We start from the raw sequence: 16307 nt of genomic DNA, 5'->3' as shown, positions 1-16307 counted from the left end.
ATAATTTTTGATAGTAGATGTTACGGTAATTCCTCAAAGAAGAGCTCCATTTCCTAATTAGTTCATTTTATTTATCTGAAGCTGTATTTCAAAAGAATTAATCTTCACTCCAGTTCTCCTAATCCCACCACTCTCCTCACCACTCAAAACAAGAGTAGGGACTACCAATGTTTCTCAATGGGGTTGCTTCATTTTATAGAAGATTTGGCATCCTTGGCCAGTCACCCATCAAATGCCAGATGTGATGTCTCACCTTAAACCTCCAAAAAACCCATACATTTCCAAAAGCCATCTAGGAGGTGATAAGAATTCCTGTTTTGAAATACACAGTTTAAAATTCACTTGTGGAAAATAATTTCTAAGTCATTCATAATTTATGATTTAAAGTTCCTACAATTTAAATTTTTTTTCAAAAGTAACTCAAACTAACTTTTTTTTTTTTTTTCCACAACAAGCTTAATATAAGCTATAAAAGTACAAGCTGAATTTCTTCCAATTATCACTGCCCTGGGCCAAATGAAGTGGTTACCAAGTAGTTATTTGAACTGACCCTAAGAACAGTTACATGACTCAGTTACATAAACTTCTTTACATGGAGGAGATACTGATAGTTTCAAATGTCTGAGGTACTGAGGACCAAACTGATCAACTTCATTTTAGTCTTCAGTTTAAAACTACACCCCTCAGCAAACAGTTTCCTAGTAACAGCAAAACAAACACTCCTATTTTATATTATCCTCAAACAACAGTCCTCAAGATGACAACTGTTAAAGAATAAAATAAATAAGTTATATTTGTCAATATGGATGTCTTCAAGTTATCACACAAAGGCTTGCTTCACAAATGTGTAAACAAAACCTTCATCCACATCACACACAGCACTCAACAAATAACATATTATGAAAGCGAGTATTAGTCTATATTGCCAGATTACATTTTCTTCCAGAAATATTTTAATAAAAATTGGCCATTCCAAGAAACACCCACTGCATGCCCATCAAATAAAAGAAAACCATAACAAAACAGAAAATTTACCATATGGCTATGATTTAAAGGGGGAAAAAAAACTAGCAGACACTCAAGCACATCAACAAAATCCAATATTAAAATCACATTCCTTCTTATGGGCTATGATTAGGAATCTGAATACAGACCAAAATAAAACTTATTACGAATGTTGAATTATTTAGGTCAAAGGACCTCTACAGAAGCATCTGACCTCAAAGGCATTCCAGTTTGAGACTCAACTTCAGAATAAGGCATAACAAATGTTAACAGAAGACATAAAAGGTAAAAGAAGGACTCTAAATTCCCCATATATTCTGAACCTGATAAAACAAATCCAGATTTTTTTTTTATTATTTTTTTAAACACTTGCCAAGATGGAAATCAAAGATAAATAGAAGGCACACCAGTTTTGCTCTGGTTATTTTTTTTCTTGGATTTTGGAGATTTTGTTTTGTTTTTGTTGTTCTTTACAAATTCAAATTAAACATGAAAAAACTCTACTTCAAAAAAAATTTAACAGTTCAAGAAAAACATCAGTTGCACTCTAGACATCCAAAATCTTTCACAATTTAAATTTCAAGGCTAAAAACAGATTTTAGAATTGCTTGTGATTATATATCAGAAGGAAAAAAAAAACTCTTAACACCTTTTATTCAGTTTTAAACCACAACAGCGACAATCAAAACTCAATTTTTCCAAAGGCAATTTGCTCCACACCAGAAGGTAGGCATGACTCAAAGAAGAAACAATTTGGATTTTTCCTGCCTTCAAAATGTTTATCAAATCCTGCATTTTCTCACAGGCTTTTGAAACACATAGAAAATAAGAAATATTCCAATGAATAAAACATACCAAATGTCAGTAATAAGCAAGACACATTCCTTTGGGGAAATGGCTGTTAAAAAAAAAAAAAAAAAAAAAAATCCAGTCCGTATATGCAAAATAAGCAAGGAAATTCAGTCTCTTTTTTTCTTCTTTAAAAATCCATTTTTCCTAAAATATCATTCCACAAAATTGGAAGTGAAGGACTAAAAGGTCAGGAAAGGAAAGCGAGGAGAGGGAGCACACACCATTAACACAAAAAGGAGTAAAAGTTGTACAAACTTAAGCAGTTTATAACAGACTAGGGTCATACTCCAAGATACCAAAGGCTGGTTGAAGAAATTCACTGTTCTGCAGACCTAGGGTTTGTACTGCCGCGTGAAGATCAGCGAAGAGCAATTCACTGCCTTGGAGCAAGCCCCCTTCCCACTCCAAATCCTGGTTTCTGCACCATGCCTCCACGGGGAGGGCCTCTCATTCCACCACCCAGCCCACCTCGAGGGCCTCCAGGTCCCCTCAGGCGGTTATCTCGACGGTCTCCTTCCCTGGCTGCTCGAGTCTTCTTCTCTTCCACATTCAGACGAACTTCACCTCTGAACATGATGGGCTGTAAGAATCAATGTGACCAGATTTATTAAATGTTATGGGTACTGCTACCAAAGGTAAAATGAAGCAGTTACAAAGAGCCAGCAGCTTACAAATCTGCTATGTTCTCATAGTTGAGCTTTTGTTTCAAACTCACATTATTTTCCCATTAACAAATATGTCGAAAGGTCATCAGGTATGCAGGCTAGTTCAAAAATGCCAATTTAAACAGCACAGCAACATAAGTAACTAGGTTCTCATTGTACATATAACACGCTCAGAAATTCCACCACAATGCAAATATTATTTTCCCATAGAATTATATAAGAATTACCAACCTTCTCCATGGATTTAAAAGCTTAAAATAAAACTGCATAATCACCTAATGTGGAAAGACTGTACTATACATATTCTATGCAAAGTACACATACATTTCAAATAAAAACATAATTTGATCTAAATATAACAAAATGCTATTCACCTTATTAGAATTAGATCACAGATCTTAGTGAAGAAAAAAAAAAAAAAGATACAGCCACACTCTTAACAGAGCTAAAGCAGAAAAGACCGATTCCAGTGAATTCAATTTATACTCCTCACTGGCAGTGTGACTTCCTGACTGAATTATTATATTTTTAACAAACAGCTATCAATACTTACTATTATGTGCCAGGAAAGTGTCCTAAATACTTCACATTAACTCATTTAATATTCGTAACAATCCTCTGAGGTAAGTCACTATATCTGTTTCAGGTAATAGCAAACTAAGGGACAAAACAGTTAAGAAACTTGCCCCATGGGTCACAAAGCCATCAAGCTGTAGAAAAGGAATGTAAAGCAAGGCATCCTGACTGCAAAGTATGAGCTTTAAAACACCATGCTACATAACATTATCCCTTACATCCTGATCATCATTCTTTTATAAGCTATTTCTGTACTCAAAAAAAAAAAAGCTGCAAACTGATTGTGGAGATGAATGCACAACTATATGATGGTACTGTGAACAAATGATTGTACATTTTGGGTGACTATATGTTATATGAATAAATCTCAATAAAACTGAATAATAATAATTAAAAAAATACCGAAGGGAGTGTGGAAGACTTCACCCAATACAGTGAGATGGGAGAAATACAAGTTCCCAAAACACAAAGGAGAGATCTGAAAGTACAGATGGGGAAACGTGCATATAGTTTTAAAACCTCTTTTGATCTCCTAATTCTAAAATCTATTTAAAATTCTGATTTAAAAAAATATATGTATATCTATATAGAGAGAGATATATATGTATTTTGCACCAGCCATTCCAGACATTAATTTAAGGAACCATTTCAGATGTGATGCTCCAGATGTAACAGGAAATGGAAAAGACAAGGCCTTACATTCTAGAGGGGAAGGAAGGTAACATACATGTAAACGAAACTACAGTATAACATGAAGTACTTTGAAGAAAAATAAAACCATGTTAAAGTCTAAAAAATGAGGGGATAAGGGCTGGGGCTGAGAATGCTTTAAAAGGTGGTTACAGCTCTTTCCCTGCCAGTGCTGGGTACCACAGAAGTGAAGGCTTGGATGCATTCCAGATTTGGCTCCACTGGTAACTCACTGCCATGGCCAAGGCAGGCATTCCTGCTGGAGGTATACTGACCTTAACATGCTTTACATGAGGTGCTGATGATCGCCCTCATCCATGATGCCTGGCATATGGAAGCATGAAGCTGCCAAAACCTTAGACAAGTGCCAAGCCCATCTTTGTGTGTTTGCATCCAACTGTGATGAGCTTATGTACGTAAGGTTGGTAGAAGTCCTTTGTGCTGAACATTGAATCAACCTAATTAAGGTGACAAGAAACTAGGGATTGGGTAGGCCTCTGTAAAATCAACAGAGAGGGAAAACCCGGTAAAGTGGCTGGTTACAGTTATGTGGTTGTTAAGGAGTATAGCAAAGAATCATAGGTCAAAGGTGTCATCAAAGAAAATTTCAAATGCAAGAAATGAAAAATAAAAACCTTGGCTCTCAAAAAAATATTTTAAAAAAAGGCTACAGAAGACATTGCTGAGGAGTTATCACAAGAATAGAAGATATCTGAAAGACAGTACCAGACATACTCATGGCCCCTATCTGAGGAAATTTACTTCAAAGCAATCCTTTCACACAAAAATATAATGACTTAAAAAAAAAAAAAAAAAAATGCCATGGCTTAACCATGTGCATTAAATGGAACAAACCCCCTAATCTTCGACAATTATCTGGGAAACCAGTCTGCAAGTTTTATCTCCTTTGGCCCATTGGGAATATCATACTCTCTAAGGAAATATGAATTCAAAGCCACACCAAAAAGATTAGCCACTAGAGTATGTACCCTGAATGATGAATAAACCCATTTGTCCATAAAGCCTACTGGACATTGCTGGGTTCAAAATTCTGTGGCCCTAAAGGGTAAAGGACAATACTGACTGTTTGAAAACCTCAACTTCTGTGTGAGACCAAGGGAAGAGATGTTTGTTTGGTACAGGATCTGGATTTTCTGTAGCACACTAAATAATTTAACTTACATGGTCAGTTTGTTCAAACACAATAATTACATGGAACTTAGAAAAGAAAGTGAGACCTGGTAGGTTTGTACAGATTAGTATGAAACCACAATACATCCTATAGTAATTTGGGCAGGGAATAAACACATATTTGCAGGACCCCCCTAAAGAACTGGGGAAGGGTGTGGAAATGTTGAGCTTCCCCACCCGAGGAATTACTGATGTTCTTGCAAGCACTGGTAACTACCAATTTCGTGGGCCAAGCCCTCAATCTTGGGGCTTGCCCTTATGAGGCTTGTCGCTGCAAAGGAGAGGCTAAGCATACCTGTGGCTGTGCCTGGGAGTTTCCCCCAAAGAATCTCTTTTGTTGCTCAGATGTGACCTCTCTCTCCCTAATCCTACTCAGCAGGTAAACTCACTGCCCTCCTCCCTACGTGAGACGTTAACTCCCAGGAGTGTAAATCTCCCTGACAACACAGGACATGACTCCCAGGCATATCCTAGACCTGGCACCATTGGATTGAGACAGTCTTCTTGACCAAGAGAGGGAGGCAAAATGAAACAAGGTAGATTCGGTGGTTGAGGGATTTAGAAGGCAGTCAAGAGGTCATTCTGGGGGGTATTCTTGTGCACTGTATACATATATCTCTGTAGTTTTTAGTGTATTGGAATGGCTGGAGGGAAATGCCTGAAACTGTTGAGCTGCAACCCGGAAGCCTTGATTCTTGAAGATGACTGTATGACTGTGTAACTTACATGGTGTGACTGTATGACTGTGAGAGCCTTGTGGCACATACACTCCCTCTGTCCAGTGTGTGGACAGATAAGTGGGAAAATGGGAACAAAAATTAATAGAAAAATAGGGTGGGATGAGGGGGATGGGATGTTTTGGGTGTTCTTTTTTAACTTTCTTTTGTTTTGTTTTGTTTTTTTACTTTTATTTTTATTTTGTTTTTATTTTTATTTTTGGAATAATGAAAATGTTCGCAAACTGACTGTGGTGATAAAGCACAGCTATGGGATGGTACTGTGAACAACTGATTGCACGCTGTGAGTGACTGCATGGTATGTGAATATATCTCAATAAAACTGAATTAAAAATAAAACTTCTGTGGCCCTGGTGGGTAAGCCACCATTCCTTCCTCATTTCTCAACCAATGCTCTTCAAGAGATAAAAAGTGTTCAAACCATCTGAAAAATTCATGCACATTTGCAGATTAAGGTTTACATAGTTATGGCCACAACACTAAACTCTGTAGTATACCCATCAACATCCGGGAGAACATCATAATCTTCCCCTGGGAAATACTGATTTACTAAATTTGTTACATGCTTTAAAATGCATAGTTTTAATCTAGAGAGACAGAAAGCAAATTAGTGATTGCCAGGGGCTGATGGAGACAGGATTGGGTATACTGCTTAAAGGATATGGGGTTTCCTTTTGGGATGATGCAAACTGGCCTTACCTCATCTTAAAAGTAACATTGTATTTTATCTCTACAACAGGAGCTACCACGAAGGAAAGGAACTGCATAAATTTCAGTGCACTAGCTATTAGTCTTTTCACTCACTTATTCAAAAATTGCAAGTGATTTAGACATAAGTTTTGTTTTCCTAACTCCAAGGCAGGTATTTTAATAATAATGGCTGAACATGATGGAATAAGTTATCTGAAGATGTTAGTATAAAATTACATTTTACATATAAGATCTAGCTATAAGAATAAATACATTCTAAAGAGATAAGATATGTCCTTAGGGAAAAAAAAAATCAAGATGAAAAAATGCTTACCCTGTTGCTAAGGACCTTCTGAACAGGTTCAGAGTCATCAAACACAACAAAACCAAAATTAGGTAATTTTCCACCACTATTAATGCGCAGCTCCACCACATTCCCATAATCTGCAAGTGAAACACAGATTTTCAGAAAAGCTATTAGAAAGTTTCCTTTATGTACACAGGTGACTACTGAGCACTAAAAAGCCTAGTCCAAAATGATATGTGCCAAAAGTGTAAAATACACACTGGATTTCAAAGACATCGTGTTCAAAAATTTAAATAGCTAATATTTTTGCACGTTGAAATGGTGTTTTCAATATGCTATGTTAAATAAATTACTATTAAAATTAAATTCTCGGACTTCGGGAAGATGGCAAAGTAGGTGAGGCGTAACGGGCTTGTCCTCAATCACAGTTAACTAGAAAGGGGCTAGAGAACACCAAAGACCATGGTTTCAGGGCGTGAGCAGCCATTAGAGGGTCTCCTACAGTATGTGGAGGAGAGACAGTGGCTGGAGGGATATGATGAGTGTGTTCCCATTGGACCATCTGCTGGCCAGCAGCTCCAAAATCACCACCAGGCAAGGGAGTGAGCAGTAGCTCTCCACTCCCATGCACCAACCCTGACAGTTTGCTAAGGGGTGATCTTCCACAGTTGAACAGCAGGGAGCTCCCATGAAGGTACCCAGCGGACATAGTCTGCTCCGTGGAGGTGCAATGGCCGTGGATCAGGAGCCCCTCCCACACCCCAGAGACTCACAGGTGAAAGGCAGGCAGAGAACTGGCAGGCAGAGAACCGGCAGGCAGGACTCACGCTCAATCTGCGGGGTGCCTTGATGGGATTCCCTGCCTACCTGACTCAAGGCCCACATTGCAGCCCCAGGACAGGCATTCCCCAGTGCACACAGACAACACGTGCACTGATTAGTTCCCCAACTGGTTGGACTCCACCCACCACACAGGAGAAGTTCAGAGAAGACCTACTTGAGAGCGCCACCTGCTGGTAGGTTAGGGAAACTGCACTCAAGCAAACCAAATTATATACAAATGCTCAAATAATTCTGAAATTCCCAAAATAACCTTATCAAGATAAGCAAATGCCCTGAAGCCAACAGAAAATTACAAAGCACTTGAAGGCTCTAGAAGATACGCACAAGCCAAACAAACAAATTAAAAAGCTGCAAGAGACACAAAATTTGGAGCACTTAATTAAAGTATAAACAAATCTCCAAAACAATTTCAATGAGATGGCTAAAGACATGAAGGAAATCAAGAAGACTTGACAAGATCATAAAAAAGAATTTCAAAGAATAAATTAAAAGATAGCAGATGTATAGAAATAAAGACACTGTGACTCAAATTGAAAATATACTAGACGCACAATAGCAGATTTGAAGAGGCATAAGGATAACTTGAGGACAGAGTAACTGAATGTGAGCACACAAAAAAATGGGAAAAAAATCAAAACCTTTGAAATGGATCTCAGAGAAATGATGAACCACATGAAGCGGACAAATGTAAGAATCACTGCTGTCCCAGGAGAAGAGAAGGGTAAAGGGTTAGGAAGAGTGTTTCAAGACATAGTTGAGGAAAAGTTCCCAAACCTTCTAAATGACATAAATACGCAAATCAATATAAATATGCAAATCAAAGATGCCCAACAAACTCCAAACAGAATAAATCTAAATAAACCTACTCTGAGACATATACTGATCAGATTCGCAAATGCTGGAGAAACTTCTGAAAGCAGCCAGAGAGAAGCCATTCACCACATACAAGAAAAACAACATAAGACTAAATACTGACTACTCAGCAGGCACCATGGAGGCAAGAAGACAGTGGTATGACATATTGAAGATTCTGAAAGAAAAACTATCAGCCAAGAATTCTTTATCCAGCAAAGCTCTCCTTTCAAAATTGAGGGAGAGTTTAAAATTTTCACAGACAAACAAATGCTGAGAGAATTTGTTAACAAGAGACCTGACCTACAAGAAATACTAAAGGGAGCTCTACCAGCTGAGAAAAAAAGAAAGGAGAGGTCCAGAGAAGAGCACAGAACTGAAGACTTATTAGTAAGGGTAACTTAAAGGGAAAAAAAAAAAAAAAAAAAAAAAGAGAGGGGACAAAAAATAGATCTAACTGTTAAGAACCAAAGGATAAGATGCTGTTTCAAGAACTCCCTTCACAGTAATAACGTTGAATGTGAATGGATGAAACTCCCCAATTAAAAGATACAGACTGGTAGAATGGATTTAAAAATATGACCTATAGACTTGCTGTTTACAAGAGACTCATCTTAGATCCTGCAACACAAAGAGACTGAAAGTGAAAGGATGGAAAAAAATATTCTACACAAACTGCAATCGCAAGAAAGCTGCGGTAACTATACTGATATTGGACAAAATAGAATTTAAATGCAAAAATGTCATAAGAGACAAAGGAGGACACTATATATTAATAAAAGGGATAATACACCAAGAAGAAATAACAATTATAAATATTTATGCACCCAATCAAGGAGCTCCAAAACACACGAGACAAACACTGGCTGAACTAAAGGGAGCAATAGACACGTCTACAATAATAGTGGGAGACTTCAATACACCACTCTCTTCTATAGACAGAACAACTAGACAGAGGACAAATAAGGAAATTAAGAACCTAAATAATATGATAAATGCATTAAACTTAACAGACATATATAGATCATTACATCCCAAAGTACCAGGATATATATACATTCTTCTCTAGTGCCCATGGAACGTTTTCCAGGATAGACCATATGCTGGAGCACAAAACAAGTCTTAATAAATTTAAAAAGACTGAAATTATTCAAAGCACATTCTCTGACCACAATGGAAGCAAACAGAAATCAACAACCACCAAAACACCAGATCTTTCACAAAATATGGAGGTTAAACAACATACTCCTAAACAACCAGTGGGTCAAAGAAGAAATTCCAAGAAAAATTGGTAGATATCTAGAGACTAATGAAAATGAGTACACAATATACCAAAACCTGTGGAATGCAGCAAAGGCAGTGCTGAGAGGAAATTTATAGCTCTAAATGCATATATCAAAAAGCAAGAAAAGAGCTAAAACTAAAGACCTAACTGAACTGAAAAGGCTAGAGAATGAACAGCAAATTAACCCTACAGCAAGTAGATGAAAAGAAATAACAAAAATTAAAGCAGAGAAAAATGAGCTGGAGAACAAAAAAAATCCATAGAGAATAAATGAAACCAAAAGTTGATTCTTTGAGAAGATCAACAAGATTGACAGACCCTTAGCTGGACTGACAAAGTCAAAAAGAGAAGACCCAAATAAACAGAATCAGAAACAAGAAAGGGATAATTACTACAGATCGCCAAGAAATAAAAATAAATAAATAAAACAAAAACCATAAGAGAATACTACGAACTGTATGCCAACAAGCAAGACAATACCGAGGAAATGGACAGTTTCCTAAAAACACATGAACAACCTAGACTGACCCAAGAAGAAACAGAAGACCTCAACAAACCAATCACAAGCAGAGATCCAACTGGTCATCAAAAATCTACCTACAAATAAAAGTCCAGGATGAGACGGCTTTCCAGGGGAATTTTATCAAACTTTCCAAAAAGAATTGACACCATTCCTGCTCAAACTCTTTCAAAAAACTGAAGAAAAAGGAACACCACCTAACTCAGTTTATGAAGCTAATTATCACTCTGATACCAAAACAAGATAAAAACACTACAAAAAAGGAAACCTATAAGCCAATATCCCTAATGAAGACAGATGCAAAAATCCTAAACAAATACTTGCAAATCGAATCCAAAGGGACATTGAAAGAATTATACACCACAACCAAGTGGGGTTCATTCCTGGCATGCAAGGGTGGTTCAACATAAGAATATCAATTAATGTAATTCAACACATTAACAAATCAAAGGGGAAAAATCAAGTAATCATCCTGATAGACACTGAAAAAGCATTTAACAAAATTCAATATCCTTTTTTGATAAAAACACTTCAAAAGGTAGGAATTGAAGGAACCTTCCTCAATATGACAAAGAGCATATATAAAAAACCCACAATCAGCATAGTACTCAATGGTGAGAGGCTGAAAGCCTTCCCCCCAAGATCAGGAACGAGACAAGGATGCCCACTGTCACCTCTATTACTCAACACTGTGCCAGCAGTTTTAGCCAGAGCAATTTGCAAAGGCCAAGATATAAAAGGTATCCATATTGGAAAGGAAGAAGTAAAACTGTCATTATTTGCAGATGATATGATCTTATATTTGAAAAATCCTGAGAATTCAACCACAAAGCTACTTGAGCTAATAAATTCAGCAGAGTGGCAGGATATAAGTTTAATGCACATAAGTCGATAATGGTCCTATATACTAGTAATAACATAACTGAAGAAGCAATTAAAAAAAGAAATACATTCACAACAGCAACTAAAAAAATCAAGCACCTAGGAATAAACTTAATGGAGGACATAAAAGACCTTTACACAGAAAATTACAAAATTTTACTAAAAGAAATAAAAAAGGACCTAAATAGGTGGAAAAATATTCCATGCTCACAGACAGGAAGACTAAAACATTGTTAAGATGTCAATTCTACCCAAGCTGATCTACAGATGCAGTGCAATTCCAACAACATACTCTGCAGATTTGCAGAAGCTAGTGAACAAATTTATTTGGAAGGGAAGGAGGCCTAAAACTGTCAAAAACATCCTAAAAAATAAGAACAAATGGGAGGACTCTGAAGCCTACTATAATGCTACAGTGGTCAAAACAGCATGGTACTGGCATAAAGATAGACATATTGATCATTGGAATCTAACTGAGAGTTCAGAAATAGACCCCCAGATATATGGCTGACTAATTTTTGATAAGGCCCCCAAATCCACTGAACTGGGACAGAACAGTCTCTTCAACAAATGGGGCTTGGAGAACTGGATAGCCATTAAAAAAAAGAATGTAAGAGGGTCCCTACCTCACACCCTATACAAAAAATGAACTCAAAGTAGATCAAAGACCTCAATATAAGAGACAGTACCATAAAACTCCTAGAAGATAATGTAGGGAAACACCTCCAAGACCTAGTATTAGGAGGTCGCTTCTTAGACCTTACACCCGAAGCAAAAGCAACAAAAGAGAAAAAAGATAAATGGAACTCAAAATCAAAAGCTTCTGGGCGTCAAAGGAATCTGTCAAAAAGGTGAGGAGACAGCCAATGCAATGAGAGAAAATATTTGGAAACCATGTATCTGATAAGAGACTGGTATCTTACATATTATATAAAGAAATCCTACAACTCAATGACAATAGCACAAACAGCCCAATTATAAAATCGGCAAAAGATATGAAAAGACATTTCTCCAAAAAGGAAACACAAATGGCTAAAAAAAAACACATGAAAAATTGTTCATCTTCACTAGCTATTAGGGAGATGAAAATCAAGACCACAATGGGATATTATCTCACACCAGTAAGAATGGCTGCCATCAAACAAATAGGAAACTACAAATGCTGGAGAAGATGCGGGGAAATTGGAACTCTTATTCATTGCTGGTAGGACTGTATAATGGTACAGCCACTCTGCAAGACAGTTTGGCAGTTCCTCAGAAAACTAGATACTGAGTTACCCTATGACCTGGCCATTTCACTTCTCGGTATATACCCAGAAGATCTGAAGGCAGTGACATGAATAAGTATTGCACACTGATGTTCATAGCAGCATTGTTCACAACTGCCAAGAGATGGAAACAATCCAAGTGCCCTTCAAAAGAGGAGTGGATGAACAAAATGTGGTTTATTCATGTGATGGAATAGTATGCGGCAGTAAGAAGGAATGAGTTCATGAAATACATGACAACATGGATGAACCCTGAAGATATAGTTCTGAATGAAATAAGCCAGACACAGAAGGAGAGATATTTTATGTCTCTTCTATGAACTATCTGAACAAAGTAAAACCAATGTCTTATAAAATAGAATACTGGGGACCTAGTGATACACAATAGCTAGTGAGGGGGAATGGTAATCTAATATATTCAGATATGTTAATGACAGTGAATTCAAAGGTATGGTAATGGACAGGGTTGACAACTGTTAATATGATTATAAGCATCAGATCTGTACTGAAGGCAAATAGGATTGAAAGAGTTGTTTAAAGGCATGTTTCCCACACAGCAGCATCACAAATACAGATCAGTGCTTGCATGATATACTTCTAAGGTATGACACTAGCAGAGAGTTGAGAGTTGACAACAGAAAGATATATGGGAAAAAGCTACATATTGCATAGTAGGGACTATAATTAATAGGAACGCCATACTAGTATTACACAAATCTAGGGACAAATTAAGGGCTGACAAGAGCTACGAGATGTTTTGGGTCATGAGAATTGTTTAAAATGGAGAGTGATGAGGACTGTACAACTAAGGATGATACTGTGAGATATGGATGGATTATCCTGCATAGAGCATATGCTGTGTGAACTTAGGAATGCCCTACTTCATAAGTCAAGTCTTCACTATTGAGGCTTGCTCGTGTGAAATTTACGGTTGTAAAGGGGAAGCTAAGCCCACCTATAATTATGCCTAGGAATCAACTCCAGAGAACCTTTTGTTGTTCAAATGTGGACTTTCTCTAAGTTGAACTGTTGAAATTAATTCATCACCCTCCCCCCAATGAGGGAAAGAATCCCCAAGAAGAATGAGCCTTCCTGGCGATGTGGGACATGGATTCCGGGAATGTGCCTGACCCTGGCATTGAGGGATTGAGAATACGTTTTTGACCAAAAGGGAAAAAGAAAGGCAACAAAGTAAGGTTTTAGTAGCTAAGAGAATTCAAATCGATTCAAGAGGCTGTCCTGGAGGTTACTCCTATGCAAGCTTCACCTAGATATGCCAAATAACCACAATATAAGCCCAAGTCAACAGCAGTCCTGAAATCCTTAAAGAATACCTGGGTCCTATCTGAGACTCTATAGAAGTTTCACTCACTAAGTTTATTCTTCAGAAACTTAAATCCTTTAGAGTGCTCCTATGCCAAGCTAAATCCCAAAACCCAGAAGCAAGAGCATCTTCAAGAACATCAACTAGATGTGTCTGTCCCCTATGCTCATAAAGTTGATACCCCATTTCAACATGAACAGGTTAGGGTGGTCACTGCCTAGACATCCCTAAATATCGGGAGAGTGATTAAACTAGAGGAAGGGGTAGCAACAGACAAGATGAAATTTAACAAAGGATTATGAATACTGAATCTTTGTATAATTTTCTTTTTCTTAGTTGATAGGGTATTAGAACAGCTAGAAGGAAAGAACTGAAATGGTGGAACTGTACCACATTGCATCCTTTGAAATCTGTTCCATAGCTACTTGGTAAATTTTAATATGAAAGCTATAGTTTTTTGCATATTAGATTTCACAGTAAGGAAATAACTGAAACTATGGCACTATAACTCATAACAACTTCAGAAATTTCCTATGTATCTAGTTGTTAAATCATACTTTGAAAAATAAAACCTTTTGGATATATGTTGTATTTCAAAATAAGGAAATAACAAACTGGAACTGCAACCTAAAATATTCTTTGAAATTTGTGCTCTAACTACTTGTTAAACTGCACTTGGAAAATTATCACTTCTTTGTATATGATATATTTGACAATAAAAAAAAATGGTTAAAAAATTAAATTCTCCAGTTGTTTTACTTTTTTTACATGACTATTAGAAAGCTTAAAATTAAATATGTGGGTCCCCTTCTATTTCTCTTAGAAACAGTACACTAGATAACCTACTTATAAACAATCAATGACCTACTTTGAAAGAAATCTTTAAGTTCTGATTTGTCCACCTCATGAGGCAGGTTGCCAATGAAGAGCTGGTGACTGTCAGGGTGTCTCACAATTCTTCGGGGTTCAACATCCCCTTGCTCTCCGGCCTCACGGACTTAAAAGGAAACAAAACAGCAAGGAAAGAGAAAAAGAAGACACCTTTCAGTAACTGTTCCACTCAATAATTTTCTCTCTAGCATAATAAGAAAAAAAAAAAATTAAGTAGACAAACATCAACCCATCTCCCCAAAAAACAAATTCACCTCAATATCCCTCAAACTAGGGAAATCACACTTATGAGCTCTTACTTGGTCTAGGTCCCCTCTGTGGAGGAATATTTATTCGTTGTTCTCGCACTCTTTGATCCCTCTGAGGCCTCTGTGGTGGAATCTGAGATTCAGGCTTAGACTCGGGACGGGGCTGAAAAATTTATAAGTTAACTTCTGTGTAAAAACAAAGCAGGCTTACCTTTTTCCTTGTGAACTTTATCAGCTAATAATAAGGTTTAAACCAGAAAAGGACAAGTCTACTTACTGCAAGAAGTCATAAAAGTCACCCTCTATTATCCTTCTCCTTTGCCCTATATACCAAGTCCCACATTCTCTAAATCTCTGTGAAACCACATTACATGAAATGCAAGTAAATTTGCCTAATGTTCAAATTTAATGAGACACTTACCTGCGAAGCTGGTATTTTAACAACATGAGGTGGTATTCCAGTAACTGGAACAGCTCCACTGGGTGGAAGGTTCTTACTGGTCACAGATGCCCAAGAAAATGTCTAAAGAACAATACCAACATTACATGATTTTGCCATGTCAAAGTTATCAGTCACATATGAGACTTAAGGTCAAGGAAGCTACTCTGAGCCAATTTTAAATTTGTGCATCAAAGAAAATACTCTCTTTCTAAAACCAGCTCTTACTTCTATGAACTCCCCCATCCACAGTACAAACATCAGCCCAATTACACCAAATTCAGAATCATCTTGAACATCTTCTTCAATCCATATCAAAATCACCAGTTTCTGTTATTCTACCTCTAGATTAGTTCCTCTCCATCTCCACTGCCACCAACCTAATCCAAGCCATCATTATATCTCACCAAGACCAATATAACAGCTGCATATCTGCTCATTCATCCTTGACCCAGCCAAACCACTTTTCCACCTGGAAGCTAGTCACCCTCTTCACAGGACAAATTTTTAAACAGTCATACCCTTTAATGGCCTCTTACTTCCTTTGGAATAAATACCAAATTCTGTAATATTGATAGCCCACAATGATCTAGCCTCCACCTACCTTTGCCTCACCTCTATGACTCTATCTCCCTCTCAATTCTCACTCAATCACACAGGTTTCTCTTCTGAGCCTTTTTTCCCATCTCACACACTCTTTTCTGTCCTGTTAATTGAAGGTAAGCCTCTCCTGGATATCAGGAGTAAGTTAGATACCTCATTATATGTTCTCAAGACAACTATCATTTATTACTGGCACTTAACACAACAGTAAATGAATCTCTCTTCCTACTCAACTATTCTATTAGCTTTTCAAGAGCAAAAACCCTTTGTTTTACCAATTAGTCCCCATACTTAGGACAATGCCTAGCACATAACAGCCACTTGAATTAACTGACTAAACAACCATATAAGAACCCTGTCCCCATAAATACAGCACTAAAAAATAGCCCTACCTAGAGCATCAAATGTAAAGGTACTATGAGTTCAATTATCACAATGA

At 37.2% G+C, this 16307-nt stretch overlaps 1 protein-coding gene and 1 pseudogene across 4 annotated transcripts in view; one reads left to right on the top strand and one right to left on the bottom strand.

Moving 5' to 3' along the window:
* Nucleotides 1-1640: 1640 nt before the first annotated feature.
* G3BP1 (G3BP stress granule assembly factor 1) overlaps nt 1641-16307 on the bottom strand; it is a 59223-nt gene continuing 44556 nt past the window's right edge. For all 4 annotated transcript variants that reach the window (XM_037801344.1, XM_037801343.1, XM_037801345.1 and 1 more), the window contains exons 8-12: nt 15248-15349; nt 14878-14989; nt 14556-14684; nt 6741-6850; nt 1641-2437 (exon numbers count right to left, since the gene is read on the bottom strand). In XM_037801344.1, coding sequence (XP_037657272.1) covers nt 2231-2437; nt 6741-6850; nt 14556-14684; nt 14878-14989; nt 15248-15349 — 660 coding nt within the window. In that variant the 3' untranslated portion in view covers nt 1641-2230. The remainder of the gene's footprint in view (nt 2438-6740; nt 6851-14555; nt 14685-14877; nt 14990-15247; nt 15350-16307) is intronic.
* Nucleotides 4026-4412, top strand: LOC119507977 (annotated as a pseudogene).

The sequence above is a fragment of the Choloepus didactylus genome, chromosome 13 (genome assembly GCF_015220235.1).
Source record: "Choloepus didactylus isolate mChoDid1 chromosome 13, mChoDid1.pri, whole genome shotgun sequence".
Taxonomy (NCBI): Eukaryota; Metazoa; Chordata; class Mammalia; order Pilosa; family Megalonychidae; genus Choloepus; species Choloepus didactylus.
Note: the sequence above shows the minus strand (reverse complement) of the source record. Positions and strands in the feature narration are given on the sequence as shown.